Consider the following 14,353-nt stretch of genomic DNA (forward strand, 5'->3'; position numbering starts at 1 on the left):
CTTTCCGTTTGTCCCGATGCATCTGTGATATGAGAACACTGCATGCCTATGAGAGTACCATAAAAAGAAAGAGAAGGGCGATGCTAAGCGAAGAAGGCAAGGCAAGGACAAAGGCGTTAGAAAAATGCATTTTTTCTTTTAGTCCGTCTTGCCTCCGCCGCGACTCTGATTCCAGCGTGTGTCGCCGCCACAGAGGCCCACATACTTAATGGTTTGATGATCAGAACCGTCCATGTTTCGGAATACAATTTTAATTTGTTCTGAAGTAAAATTTATATTAAATAAAAATTAATTCCATCAATATATTTAGATGAATTTATAACAGTGAAATGAAGATTTCAATGGTTCTCATTCAACTATAAAAGTCGAAGTTTATGAAAAAAAATGGTTCATGAATTCTGACTAAAAGACATTTTTCGAAGTAAAGAGAATATGAACGGTTCGAATTATCCGATCAACTCAGAATGTGGGCCCCACTGGGAGGCGACACACTCTGGAATCTTATTCGCGAGGAACGCAAACCGAACTCTTTATTATTATTATTATTTATTTTTATTTTACTTAATTCCTATTTATTTATTCTGAGAAATCTAACGTCGCGATTTTAAGAGCCAACACCTCATTCTGTTCAAAACCCTCCTTCCCTTTTCCTGCATTCCGCAAAAGCGGAAGAAAAAAAGGAATAGAAAATCCATGGAAGCTTCCTCAATTCCAATATCTGTAAGCGAGATCTTTCAATCTATCTCCATTTTCCCAATTCCGCATCTTGTTTTAATACCATTTCTAGTCTCGTATGCATATATTTCTAACAGAAAATTCGTGAATTTTCTCAATTACAAGATCCTAGGGTTTTCAAATATTCTCTCTCTCTCTCTCTCTCTCTCTCTCTCTCTCTCTCTCTCTCTCCCCTTCTCCTTTTGATCTTAAACCAGCTGTCGTAAATGGTTACCATTTACAAACGCAATTTCGTCGGTTCTTCCTTTTGATTTTGCAATTTTCTCCAATCTAATATTCATATATAAAATTGCATTTTTCATTTTTCGTAAAAATGCAACTTTTGTTTTTCCGATGCAGTTTCCCATGGTCGGATGTTAGTATCGATATCATGCGGCGTTTGGGTCGCCGCTATCCCTGGAAATCGACACGCTGTGTATTGGTTTTGACCTCACTTCTCGGATGATGTTCGTGGGCTGACATTGAAGGAGTTTTGTGTGTCTTTGATTTTGAGATGGGTGTGAATTATTTGTCTGCTTCTGCCGTGTGTACGGTGATAAGCCTCTTGGGGCTCCAGTGGTGGACGGATTCCGCACTGGACAAGATCAGATCAGATGGATTGATCAGTGAGGACAGCATTCATTCGGAGAATGCCACCCGTGTGGTGGAGCTGCTTCTGGGTTCACAGGTTACGGTGGCATTGGTGGCGAATTTTGCACTCAATGTATTTATTCTACTCATCCTATGTCTTAAGGTAAGCTTGTTTTCATGGAGGTTTTGAATCTAAATTTGCTGGCTGACATATTTATGGTGATTGGTTAGGCTGCATTTGCATGCTTAATCGAATTGAATTGCAATATTTCAGTTGAACTTGATTCATAACAATGGGGAATGGCTCCTACATTGCAATTAATATTGGTTCATGTCTAACTTGAAACACATGGGATCAGGGGTTTAGTCTTCATAATGTTTTAAAATGGTGCCATCCCACTCTTGTAATTTCTTCTATATTGAACTGGATTATTGCAATTCAGTTCAATCGAGCATTCAAACAGACCATTGGCTGCGAAAAGAAAAGACTTGGTTGTTAAAAAAAAGTTACAAAAGAATTGCAATTTTAGACTAAATAACCTGCCAAATTGTGTGATGTGATGCACATATGTTTTCAGTAGCACGTGTCGGTGCAATAGGCAGGTTGTAACTGCATTATTTGTTGCATTTTAAAAGTATGTTAGGTTAGTAGTTTCTTGAAATTTCCCTGTTCTTCTTAGCTTTCTAGGTTGTCCATACTGCCTTGTCTCATGATGGTGTTATGTATTCCCTTCTGTGCATGATCTTGCTATATATCAATATGTTTGGTTACATAGATAAGTGTGATTAGTATTGCATTTTGAACCATTTACTTTGCTTTATTGATTACCTTTCCTCCTTTTATGCAGACTGTATTCTTTGTGCAGCTATACCCTTCTGAGACTCGGAAAGTGGTGGAACGTCTCGTCAACTATGTTGTTTACAAGGTAATTGATGTCTATATGTGAACTAGAGTGGAAGACATTTTATTGGGGGAAGTCCAGTGGTGGCATTCTCCGGTTAAAAATCTTAATGTATATCCTCATTGGAATTCCCATTTTGTTTCATGTATTTTTTACCGAGCAGGTAGCTTGATAAACACACGCCGTTCCATTTTCAAATTTGAAGAGTTGTTCCAGTTATAACATTTTTGGTCACATATCAAGATGCTTGGTTATTTTGCTCTAAATATCAATATATTAACTGGCTTGAGATTTGCACCAGGATACAATACTGCATCTTTGTACAGTTGGGCTATGGTTGGTTAGATAACCCTACAAGTTAAAGCTATGGAAACACATAGGGATGCATAACAACTATGGAAACACTTTTGCTCGGCATTTAAAGAACATGTTCATGAGATGAGCGTAGCTGAAATGAGGACGTTGAGATGGATGAGCGGCAAGAACTAGAAATGAATGCATTCTAGGGAACTTAGGAGTAGCACCAATAGGTAATAAGATGATGGAATGTAGACAAATGGTTTTTGCCATGTGCAATGGAGATCAAGAACTTCATCAGTATGAGTGAGTTGGTTTAAGTTGAAGGCTCTAAAATGGCAAGGGGAAGGCCCAAAAGTTCGTGGGGGGAGGTAGTAAGAAAGATTTTGATGACCTTTGGTTTAACTGAGGATATTGTCCTTGATAAAGTGGAATGGTTGAATGAGATTTTTTGTAATTGACCCAATTTGTTAAAGACTTTGATGACCTATTTTGTGTTTAGATGATGATGATGTAGCGTAAAATAGCAAAGTCAAGATTTGTGTTAGATCCCTTTAGATCCCTTATCTTTTGTATTTTGGCCTATATAAGGAGCTCTAAGGCCATATGTAAGAAATTAGTTGATGAGTATTTTGAATAGTGAATGGAGAGTAGGGTGGCACTGGGCAGATGTGGGGCCCATGTGATGTCTTTAGGACATACAGCCCGTCCATCAGATACATCTCCTCACATTACCTCGAAGTCTCAAAAATCAACCCGATCCAACACTCAAGTGGGCCACAACACATGGAACAAGATGGGAGGGAACACCCACCCTTGATTTGCATTGGGGCCCACCTGAGTTGCAAAATAGCCTGACCCTTCATCCAGCCACATGAAGGTTCTGAATGGCCTGGATTCCATATACACAACATGGTGCCCCCTCACCCCCCACACCAAAAAAAAGAAGAAGAAAGCAGATGACCATCCCGTCCCATCTTGTTCCCTGTGCTGTAGCCGGCCTGTTGTTTGGGCCATGCGAGTAACATGTGGTGACTCAGCTGATGGACAGGTTGGATTTCATGCACACATCACATGGGCCCTAAATCTGCTTGGCGCCGGTACCACTGGAGCGCACCTTGTATATGCGCGTGCGTGATGTCTCTGCACTTGGTTGAGCCCGATTATGCATTTTCATGACTAATAGAAGGCAAATTTGAGTCATCTCATTCACTCAACTAGCTGACCCTCTGAGTTTAAGCTGACTGTGATTTTATGATTGTAATTTGGAGTTTTAGATTCTGTTATTATTTTACGAGAAATGCTCCAGTGCTCTTACAACACTATAACTTATAGTGTAGTTTGTTGCTCCAGCTCGGTGCCTTTTCAATAAAGGTTCTCGTTACCCTTAAAAATACACACACACACACATGAACTATAACTTATAGTGCTCCTAGTTGGATTGGTCCATTTGGACAGTTCAATCTATCAATTTGAACTATCTATTAAGTTAAGAACACATTTTATGGACTACTATGCAAAAACTTCTCTGATCAAGTGATCTAATCTATCCTTGATTTGGCCCTATTTTCTATAGCCATCCTTTTTCCAAGCTATGGATGGAATGACTATGATTGTCTAACAAAAGTGATTCTTCAATCAGAATCATTAGCAATCCATGACGGGCCCTAACGAATGGATGGATCAAATTGTTGTTTGGACCTATTTTTGTGTAAACAACCTTTATCATCCATATTATAGTCCGTTGATCGATGGTTAATATTTGTTGGCATGGTGCAATGTTTGCCTGGCAGTGCATGAAACATGGGTTGCACCTAATGAACAATATGGATCAATGAATTGGATTAAATTAGACTATCCAAGTGGACCAATGAAACTAGGAGCACTATAAGTTATAGTGCTATGAGAGCATTGAGCATTAATGTTATTTTAATCCTTTTTGTATTTATCTGGAAAGACATTAATAATGGAGAGTTGTATAAATTCTGTAACATTATTGTTTGTGCAATTTCCATCTTTAAGTAATTAATTAAGATGTCACCATGAATGTTTGAACAGGGAATGTTTCTCCCGTTGGTGGTGCCTCCTACCATATTTCAAGCAGCCTTGTGGTCAACTTGGTTAACAGTTCTTTGTTCCTTAAAGGTATCCTATATAAAGTATCCTAACTTATATATTATTTTTAGCAAGGTATACAATAATGGGAGCGGTGGCCGTATGGGTTAGCCTTATGGCCATTACAACATGGGCCCTGATGGCCCTATAATGGTCAAATTTTATTTTAATGGAAGAAAATGTATCGGCCCATTGCAGCCCCGTATCAACCCACAATGGCTTTTACGGCCTTTTTAAAGAATGGGTGTTACAGCCTCATATCGTGTAACGGCTCCCACCATTACCATCACATAACGGCCATTAAGGCCATAACGTAACCGTTTTTTAATACCATAATTTGTAGTTGCCCCCCCTGAAGGAATTGAATGCTTTCCTCCTTTATATCTAACATGTCCTTCTGCTCTTGGCTCCCAGATGTTTCAATCATTGGCAAGAGACCGGCTCGAGCGATTGAATGCATCCCCTTCTGCAACTCCATGGACATATTTTCGTGTTTTTTCTGTCTTATTGTTGGTTCTCTCTATTGATATATTTTGGTATTGCTTCTAAACCTACCTTTGCAATTTGCATGAAGTACTTCAATTTGGCGTTTTGTTGATTTTTTTCATTCACATGGTTACTTTTGCATCTAAACATCAATGTGCTTTTTAAAGAATACATATTACAAGTACATGCCACGGGGAGTCTAATGAGCAATGCGTTTGGAACTTTTTTTTTTTTAATTACAGAGATTCACTTTGAACCCCGGATAAAGTACTTAAATATTTACGAACACCACACCATGTCGTTCTTGAATAATCATCCACAAATGTTGTATAGTACTCAAACCCAAACATACTAGGTACCTGAAGTGGTTCTCAAACATCATGCTGGACTAGAGCAAAACACAGCGGACTTAGTCACTGATGAGGAGATGCACATTTGTGGAGCATCTCCAACTGGTTCCTTGCGTAGATAATAGAAGCCAACAGACTCATGTCCTCCTCCGATCTTTGTCCCTGTAGTTTGGTCCTGCGAAAACACAATAGGTAAGATAAAATGTTATAGAACAATGAGAGGTTTTGTAAGTTTATAAATAGACCTAAGGCTGAATTGAAAATTTTGCATGTAGATGGCAGAAGATGGAAATGAAGGAATTAGGATGACAGTACCCATACCAAAGACTTTTGACAAAGTATGATAGACTAAAGTAACCAAGAGATAGAGAGACAGAGGAAGCGAAAGAGGAAGAGGAAGAGAATGTGTGAGAAATAGGGTATTCCATACAGTAACGGTGGCTATAACGGCAACTGCTGTTACCGTTATGATACAGGCTATAATGGCTGTTATGGCCTGATGTAGGACACGTGATCTAACCATTTGGAAGCAGGAGATTATTAACAAATTAATCAACGTAAGTCGCATATAATTACATGCAATTCGACCGTGATTAAAAGAGTACCAAATGGATAATAAAATTCAGATTTACGTTAAACCACAATCACACACGAGTATAAACCACATAAGCATGAAAATCTAAGGCAAATGAGAGATTGGAACTCTCATATTAGCATAGGTATGGTTCTAATTCAATGGGCAGATTTGCGCAATTCTAGGGTTAGGGTTTCGAAGGGGTTTTAGGAATTTTGGGGAAAATGTGAGATTTAGAATTTGGAAATTAAGGATTTAGGGTTTCCTAGGGATTGGAGGGTTAGTGTTTCATAGGGATTTGGGGATTAGGGTTTTAGGCTAGGGTTTATAGGATAGGAAGATGGATTGAAGAAATGGAGGAAAACGGAGGGAAGGGGCTGACTACCCTATCTGTACATGTGGGGCTGGTGGTGATGGGTTAGGTTTGGTGGAGTGATGGCTGGAAAAAGATGGATTTAGGTAACGGGTTTAGGTTTAGGAAGAAATGATAAAGGGTTTTGGGGTTTATAGAAGAAAAGTGGTAGGGAAGAAGGATTTGAAAAGAGATAAGAATTAAAAAAATACTTTTTAGAAGAGAATAAGATAGAGACGCAAATGATAACTAGGCTTCACACCTTCACAGCAAATAGTCTCTTTGCACAAGAGAATCTCAAATCACATGCGATAAAGAGTTTTTTCAAGCAAAAGAGTTGTTTTTCATTCCATTCCTATGGGCTAGGGCTTTCTATACCTCAAACAGTCTTTCGGAATGTTCTCATAAAGTTAGTTTCTTTTGCAAAAATCCTTTTGTACCTATCCTGATCCATACACGATCAGGCCATGGAGTTGGCCTTCGACGGTCTACCTCAACACACACTCTCACCTGCTGAAAAACTACTGAGCGCGCTCGTGCGCTACTAATATCCCTCAATAAAAAACATACCTCACATGTCCCATGATGCAATAAACTGAAAATAACTCATCATAAACTATAAATAACCATAAAAAACATGAAATCAGCTAATCCTAATACTATTGACCAAAGTGATCAAGGATCACAATGATCCAACCACCCAATCGAAGGATCGACACGATTCAACAATCCGATTGTCGTGTCCTCATGATCCAACGATCAAAACTCTTCAAATAAGCAGCCCACATGCATCTTCCTAGTGTAAGATGCAAGATTATGCATGTAGGGTATTCAAGTCCTCAGTGCGGCCCACCCGGTCCCATGTACAGGTCATCGAGCCAAAGTGAAGGCTGGGCCGATCTCCTCCTCCAGTATACTCTAAATGGTCGGATGTCCTCATCACGACAAAAACTGTGTTTTGGCCCCGTAAGGCCGTAACAGACTGTTATAGGGCCTTTACAGTAATGTTATGTAATTGTTTTGGGATACCCTATTGAGAAAGATAGGAAGAGATAAATGTAGGGGCTGACTTACATGCCTCTCTCTCCTCATACCTTTTATTAATAAATAGAGAAAGCTGAAACGGCCAAATTGCCCTCATGAGCTTTTACATAAAAGAGGTGTGTGTGGTGACAACAGAGAGACACACAATCACATGTTACAGATCAAATCAGGTGGGTCATACAGCCATATGGCCACATATCTGGTATGTATGGTTTTATGGCCACACGTTACCATATCGAGATCATCTAGGCCTCTTTTTGAGACAAAGCCAAGTCATCCTAACTTGTTGGTGAATCCAACAATTTCCCCCCCAGCATGCTGCTTGTGTAGGTCATCTGTATCATTAAAGTGGTAGGCCCCAACACGAAGAAGTGCTGGCCAAAAAAAGAGAGGCTTGTTTGCTCATTAGGTGGGTCACTGTCAGAAGCAACAGACAACTGATAGTGTGACTCTATATGCAAGATTGCCCACTGGGAGTGGATCAGCCTGATTTTCGAGAATTGCCATCTTCATGGTGTGGCTTATCATTTTTATGGTACTGATTTCCTAAACAGGTGCTGAGTTGGTGGGAAAGATGATACTGTACCACAAGTTTTCTTGATAACTTTATATAACAAGCTAAATAAAGAATCTTCAGAACCTTCATAGCTCTTGAGTACAACCTCCGAACATTTATTGGATGATCCTAGGCTACAACACCAGTAATCACTCTTAGGCTACACTTAGGCGAAGGCCAGATGTGCTCCACTTAGGCTACAACATCAGTAATATTATGGCATTGGTGATGCAGAGGTTGTATACTTATCGGTGCAAAGGTGCAGAGGTGCTCCATTTGGGCCACAACATCAACAATCACCCTTGGGTCATGCAAGCATACTGTTCAGTTACTTTGCAACCAGCAGCAATTGCACCTCATCAGCCAATGGCCAGAAATAACCCTCTAGGCCTATGTGCATGCCACGTAACTGATAGTTTGTATGTGCATAGGTGAACGCATGCAGGTGTTTTGTTGCCATGTTCTTGCTCATGTGTATGTGTATGTCGTAGATGTGGTTGGATCCAATGTTTTAAAAACCAAATTGGTAACTGAAACAGAAACTTGTTCAGTTTGGTTGAACTTGGTCAAGTTGCTAGTTTGATTCAGTTCGGTTGTTAATGCAGAGGCATTTTCACACTGGGCTCGAGTGGGGTGGCCTGTGGGATGCAGGGGCACACTCGGGGTGGGCGGCCCGTGTGAGGCGGGCCCCACCCGTGTGAGCCGGGTGGTTCGTGTGAAGTGGGGGGGGGGGGGGGGGTTTCAGCCGAGGTTCTAACCCATGGGATGTGGGGCCGGGGCTATAAGATAAATGGATTGATTTGCCATGCTCTATCAATTCGACCTTTTAGAGCAAGTGATTAATTGTCCTGCATCAACTGTGATATCATAAATAAATTATTTCTAGAAAATAGAAAATGAAGATCTTCTAGATGGGGGAATGCCCCAAAAAATCTATTGAATTGGAAGCTCCCATCCTTAGATCATAGGCATACAAACTAATGGTTACAATGCCAAAGAATGGATGGCTATGATCACCCAGTTTTGGAAGAGTATAGGGTCATTACCACCTCCAAACTTGATTCATCTTTGTTGCTTGAACCTTCTCAGGAGCCACTCTTGTTTTGACACTTCCAATGCCCACTCCTCCTTCCTAGATGTTATCATGGTATTAACAAATGGTTATGTTATGGTTGTAACGGCCATTGCCATTATATAATGGTAATGGTGGTGATTGCTATGTGATGCGGGGCTGTAACACCCAATTTGAAAAAAAAAAACTAGCCCGTAATAGGCCTGTAATTGGCCAATATATTCTTTCCTTAATAATTAAAAAAAATTCCATCCGTTATAGGGTCGTAATGGGGGCGTAATGACTGTTATGGCCCGTATTGTAACGGCCATAAAGCTAGCTGTTATGGCCTCCATTACTGTTATTGAATACCTAGGCTGTTATATGTTTTTTCTTTTTTCCCTCCCCTTTGTTTTGTTTGAGGTGGTTCCAACCAAGGTACTCCAAAATGGTTACGTAACGGTAATGGTGGTATCTGTTATGCATTACGGGGTCGTAATGGTCGTTACGGAAAAGTTGTCTTGAAACCGTCTGCTATGGGGCGGAAATAGGTTTTTTCAAAAAAAGAAAAAGAAAAAAAACATAATGGCTGTTATGATCCATATCGTAATGGTACTACCACTGTTACTGACTTACCGTATGGAATACCTTGGTCCTAGTTGTTTATATTTGCCCAGGTATTCAATAACTGTAACGGCCGGCCGTTCAACTGCTACGTTATGGGCTGTAATGGTAATTTTTTAAAAGAAAAAATCTGAAAAAATATTGCATATATATATGTATATATAAACGAGAGGATTCCATATATGCATTTTTTTCTTCTGGTTTTGAACATGTCCATAATGGGATAATGGGTCATTCTTCGTTAAGAATGTTGTCTGGAGCTGCCTGATGATTTTATTAATCCGAGAGGCTTAGATTGACTTCAAAATTCATATATATTTAATTTTCTAAATATCTAACATCAATGATTGAATATAAATAAGATTATATGAGTATGAATGTAATGATGAGACATAACCATTTTACTAGATACGACCGTAATATGATCGTATAGGTCCATAAGATGTTAATGCATGAAGTATGAAGTGAACTTATAAGTGATAAAGTGTCAGGCCAATTTAGGACCACTTGGATAATACCCCTAAAATGGCTCAAAATTCATGTAATCTTTAGAACCAACCCACCAATGCATATCCTTAATCATTTGGCATCATTTCCCTCAAGAAAATTGAGGAAAAAATTAAAAATTAAATTGGATGAATAATATTGGGCTGATTTAGGATCACTCGAATGCCCCCAAAGCCACCCTAATTTCACACAATCTACGGAACTCATCCCATTAATGCACACCCCTAATCATTTGATACAATTTCCCTCAAGAGATTTGAGGAAAAATTAAAATTAAATTAAGATGAATAGTGTCAAGCCAATTTGGGACCACTTGAATGTCTTTAAAATGAAGCCGAAATTCATGTAATCTGTAGTATTCATCCTGTTAGTCTGTTACTGCATATCCCTAAGCATTCAACATCATTCCCCTCAAAAAATTTGAGGAAAAAAACAAAAAAAGCCACTATTTATTAAAAAAATGACTTGAATTTAAAATTTTTTTTACTAAAGAATAAAAAGAGATGAAAAAGCGTTGATTTAGTCCATGCATATGTAAATCTATACTCCACACATGTATTTGAACAATCTACACCCAAAATATTTTACAATTTTTTTTTTTTTTTGGAAATTGCTGAAATTATATAAAACCATAAAAACTGCGTAAGAGTGAAAAATTATATAATAGCTAAATTAAACACAAATCTGGTAAGATTTGTACTAGACTTGGTTGATTTAGTAATATAATGTTAAATTAATAATTTTGCAGCAAGAAATTTTGCAACCTATTTTTTATTTCCTCCAAATTTGGTCCCGGATCTTCGATTCTCCAAAGTTGGTTTAAATATTGTACTTTACTCTTCAATGATTTCACAAATCTAGTCGAAAATGGTTTAAAAATAGTCCTAAGAATGAAACATAAAAAACTTGGAGGAGAAATGGTGAAAACTTGCAAAACGGGCTCCGAAAGGGGGCCTTATATACACTTAATGGTCCTGGGCAGTTATGCAGGACAGTAACGGACCATTACAGTTCTGACTTTTTTTGAACAGGCTGTTACAGCCTCGTCATGCGTCACAGCCCGAACCATTACCTTGATATTTGCTAAAATTTCAAAATAGATAGATTTTCACCTCATACATCTCCTCGTTCAATTCTTTCCAAGTAATTGGATCCGTTTCCTCATTCGAGAAATCTCCTCCCTTCTTCCACTCTGTCCCGAATAGTAACTAGGATCAATTCTGTCACGTTTTCATGTTCCATTTGAACACATCCATTTTTTTAAAATTATGATTAAAGGAGAAAATGATTCTTTTTACCAAAATGTGCAGATGAAATTACAATCTTATAATAAAAACAAGAGATCGATCTCTATCAACCCTTTGCTGTTCATTCTTTGAGAACAGTACCGTTCTTCTCGCACCCAAATCTACTGCCACTTCTCTTCATGCTTTGTCCATCTATAGGTTCATAACATCACTGGTTTGGATAAATGACTATGGCCCACTTATTGGGTGCCTAGATTGTTGGTCTGATGGGCCCCATTGTGATGGGGGAATGTCCTGGAAATCTGCCAGATCAGATCAATGGCCTACAAATGGATGGTTAAAGGGCTAAAGATTGGATGGCTGCAATCTTCTAATTTGTAATATTATTGGGTCATCATCCATTCATGGTGCGTCTATTAGATCAAGGGTGTGGATTGGCAATCGTGAGCCTCACTTTGGAGCAAGAGATGGAGGGAGGATTTGGCAAGGATTCATCAGTGATGAGGGAGGCAAGGAGGGGGTTGGGATGGATTTCTCAGTGATGAGGTCTCATTGAAGGTGTGAGTGGTTGAGTAGTCTTTGTTGCGCAGACCTACCAGGAGCTGCTCCTGCTTTGAATTGCCCTTCATGCTTGCTCTCCCACCCCTGCTTTGTTGCTGTTTATACTTGCTAACATGTCAAAACGGACTCACCCGCTCATGAAATTGAATCCATTACATCTTTGCTTACTGCTTTGTGCAAATGTGGTTTTAGTGTATCAACTATTAGAGTTATTTGTGTGTATAGAGTACTAAGTTATTAAAACTATTTAAAAAAATATTTAAGCAAAACAGAAATGTAGATGGTTCTAAAAAAGAAAAGAAAAAAGTCCGGTCCCTTCAGTTCAGTTGGTTGAACCATAAAAACTATTTATGTGAAATTGAAATGAAACAGGCAGTTTGTGAAATTCTTTTAGCCCCCTCTGCTACAATTGTTGAACTCTGTTCTTACCCTCGGTTTTGAGAAATCTCACAGTCCGTATGCAATCAGGCCAGAAACACCTCCAGTTTGGTCGGACTGGATGGTCTGGTCCAGTTTTTGAAACTTTGCCTAGATCACCCACGACTAGGCAGCTGGGGCTGAAAGAATCTGGTCATGAACTGGGTTCTGAGCATCCATGGCAAGGCACACCACCGAAATCCAGCCTAATACCAGTTAGGCCTGGAATTTTTGTCTTGTCTGATTGGTCCAGTGGCAGCCTCACCCATGTCACAATTGCTTCCTGAATGAGATCCTTTCCAGCTTATGAGATATATTGAATGGGCTGAAGCACGCTATACTATGAATTGGTTTGTAGTCAGTCATTGTTTTGAGATGCAAATGATTCATGGATAACAATTGAACTAGCTGTTTCTTGTTCATGGCCCTATTGATTCTCAAGCTGTTGAACTTCTTAACCAAGCCTCTTGCCCTTTCTTGTCTTTAAATTTGTTTCTTAACATATTTGATTTGAAACGCTAGGCCTGCATGCTACTCTTTGTTTCCTTTTCTTGCTTTCTTCTTCTTCTATTTATTTTTTTAGATGTGCCTGACATTGTGAAGTATTTCTGCTACCCAGAAAAATTCTTCCAAAGAAATCTAGCCCACATGCTTACTGTTTTCTCTAGGGAAGCTAACGTAACTGGGATATTTATCTCATGCATGTTTCTGGTGACTTTCAGGATAAGGTTGTGTATGATAATATACAGGGCATTAGGTTCTAATATTCTTCTGCTGTTATTCTTTGAACCTCTCAGTATGGCCTTTGAGACGCTACAGGTAATTCTACCTTCATATTAGAATTATTCACAACCTTCTTAATATGATGGAAATATTAAAACCTGACCTTACAGGTTATTTGACCTAACATTTCCTTGTAGGCGATTATGATTCATGGATTTCAGCTCCTTGACCTGTGGCACCGCCATTCAGTGGATGGCAGTGCAGATTGCCAACGATCCCATCTGTTTGATAGATCATCGGCTGGTACGTCTGATAATTGCACTATTCACCATGCATGCGATGCGTATAAATCCTGTATTTGGTAATGGAGTGGATTCTGCGTTTGCAGGCTTACTTTTGTGAATAGTGCTTAAATATTTCTTGATAGTATTACGTTTTCATTGCCTTAGAATCCCAATCTGATGCATGCTTCTATTACCAAACTTGAAGCAGACTTGTTCTCGTAGTGCATGGAAATGTATTTCTTTCTTGATTGAGAAAGACATATTGATAGGGGAAACGACTGAGATCTTGAATTCATGCACAGTTGTATAATTTTTCCTAATGTGGATGAAGAATTATGCACATGGGATCAAGATGGGGCTTTTCTGGATTGATTCATTAAACTGCTTACTACAACCGCTTATATTATGTGGGGCTATAGTGAAATGAATCATTGCTTTTCTTTAAAAAATAAAAATAAAAATAAATCATCACTTCGTTAGCCTTCTGTGCGTCCTCACATTATTCAGTGAACTTGTCTTTCAACAACAGACAATTCTCCTCTTCTATGTAAGACTTTTACTTCCCGATATTGAAATGTCAGGTTTGATCCCAGCTTAACTATCAAACAGGGGAAAAAACTCCTTTGACATATGAGGACTTCTCTATCATCCAAAAGAAAAGAAAAAAAGTGGATTACTTTGCTCAATCTTGTAAGCTTCTACAATGCATATCAACGTTTGACTTGATGAAGCCAGTTCACATCACGATCCTCACTAAGCTTTTGAAACTTGCTTGAGCCCATTGGTGGCACCGATAACAATCTATTTTTGACAGATGGTAGGTGGGAGAAGTTGTTTCTGGAAGCTAATTAGAAGGCCCTCCCGAAGCCAGTCTCTGATCTCAGGCTAGTTTGCTTGGTTTCAAAATTATCATTGTTTAGAATATGGAAAACCCTTTTCTTTTGTTGCTACAGCAACT

The 14,353-nt window shown here is 39.0% G+C and overlaps 1 protein-coding gene across 3 annotated transcripts in view; it reads left to right on the forward strand.

Annotated features, from left to right (window-relative positions):
- The first annotated feature begins 565 nt into the window (after positions 1 to 565).
- LOC131233895 (E3 ubiquitin protein ligase RIN2) overlaps positions 566 to 14,353 on the forward strand; it is a 28,097-nt gene continuing 14,309 nt past the window's right edge. For 2 of the 3 annotated variants that reach the window (XM_058230733.1, XM_058230734.1), the window contains exons 1-7: positions 566 to 720; positions 1,075 to 1,468; positions 2,154 to 2,231; positions 4,563 to 4,649; positions 5,034 to 5,155; positions 13,111 to 13,207; positions 13,309 to 13,414. In XM_058230733.1, coding sequence (XP_058086716.1) covers positions 1,229 to 1,468; positions 2,154 to 2,231; positions 4,563 to 4,649; positions 5,034 to 5,155; positions 13,111 to 13,207; positions 13,309 to 13,414 — 730 coding nt within the window. In that variant the 5' untranslated portion in view covers positions 566 to 720; positions 1,075 to 1,228. The remainder of the gene's footprint in view (positions 721 to 1,074; positions 1,469 to 2,153; positions 2,232 to 4,562; positions 4,650 to 5,033; positions 5,156 to 13,110; positions 13,208 to 13,308; positions 13,415 to 14,353) is intronic. The other variant, XM_058230736.1, reaches the window with a different exon arrangement.

The sequence above is a fragment of the Magnolia sinica genome, chromosome 18 (assembly GCF_029962835.1).
Source record: "Magnolia sinica isolate HGM2019 chromosome 18, MsV1, whole genome shotgun sequence".
Classification (NCBI taxonomy): Eukaryota; Viridiplantae; Streptophyta; class Magnoliopsida; order Magnoliales; family Magnoliaceae; genus Magnolia; species Magnolia sinica.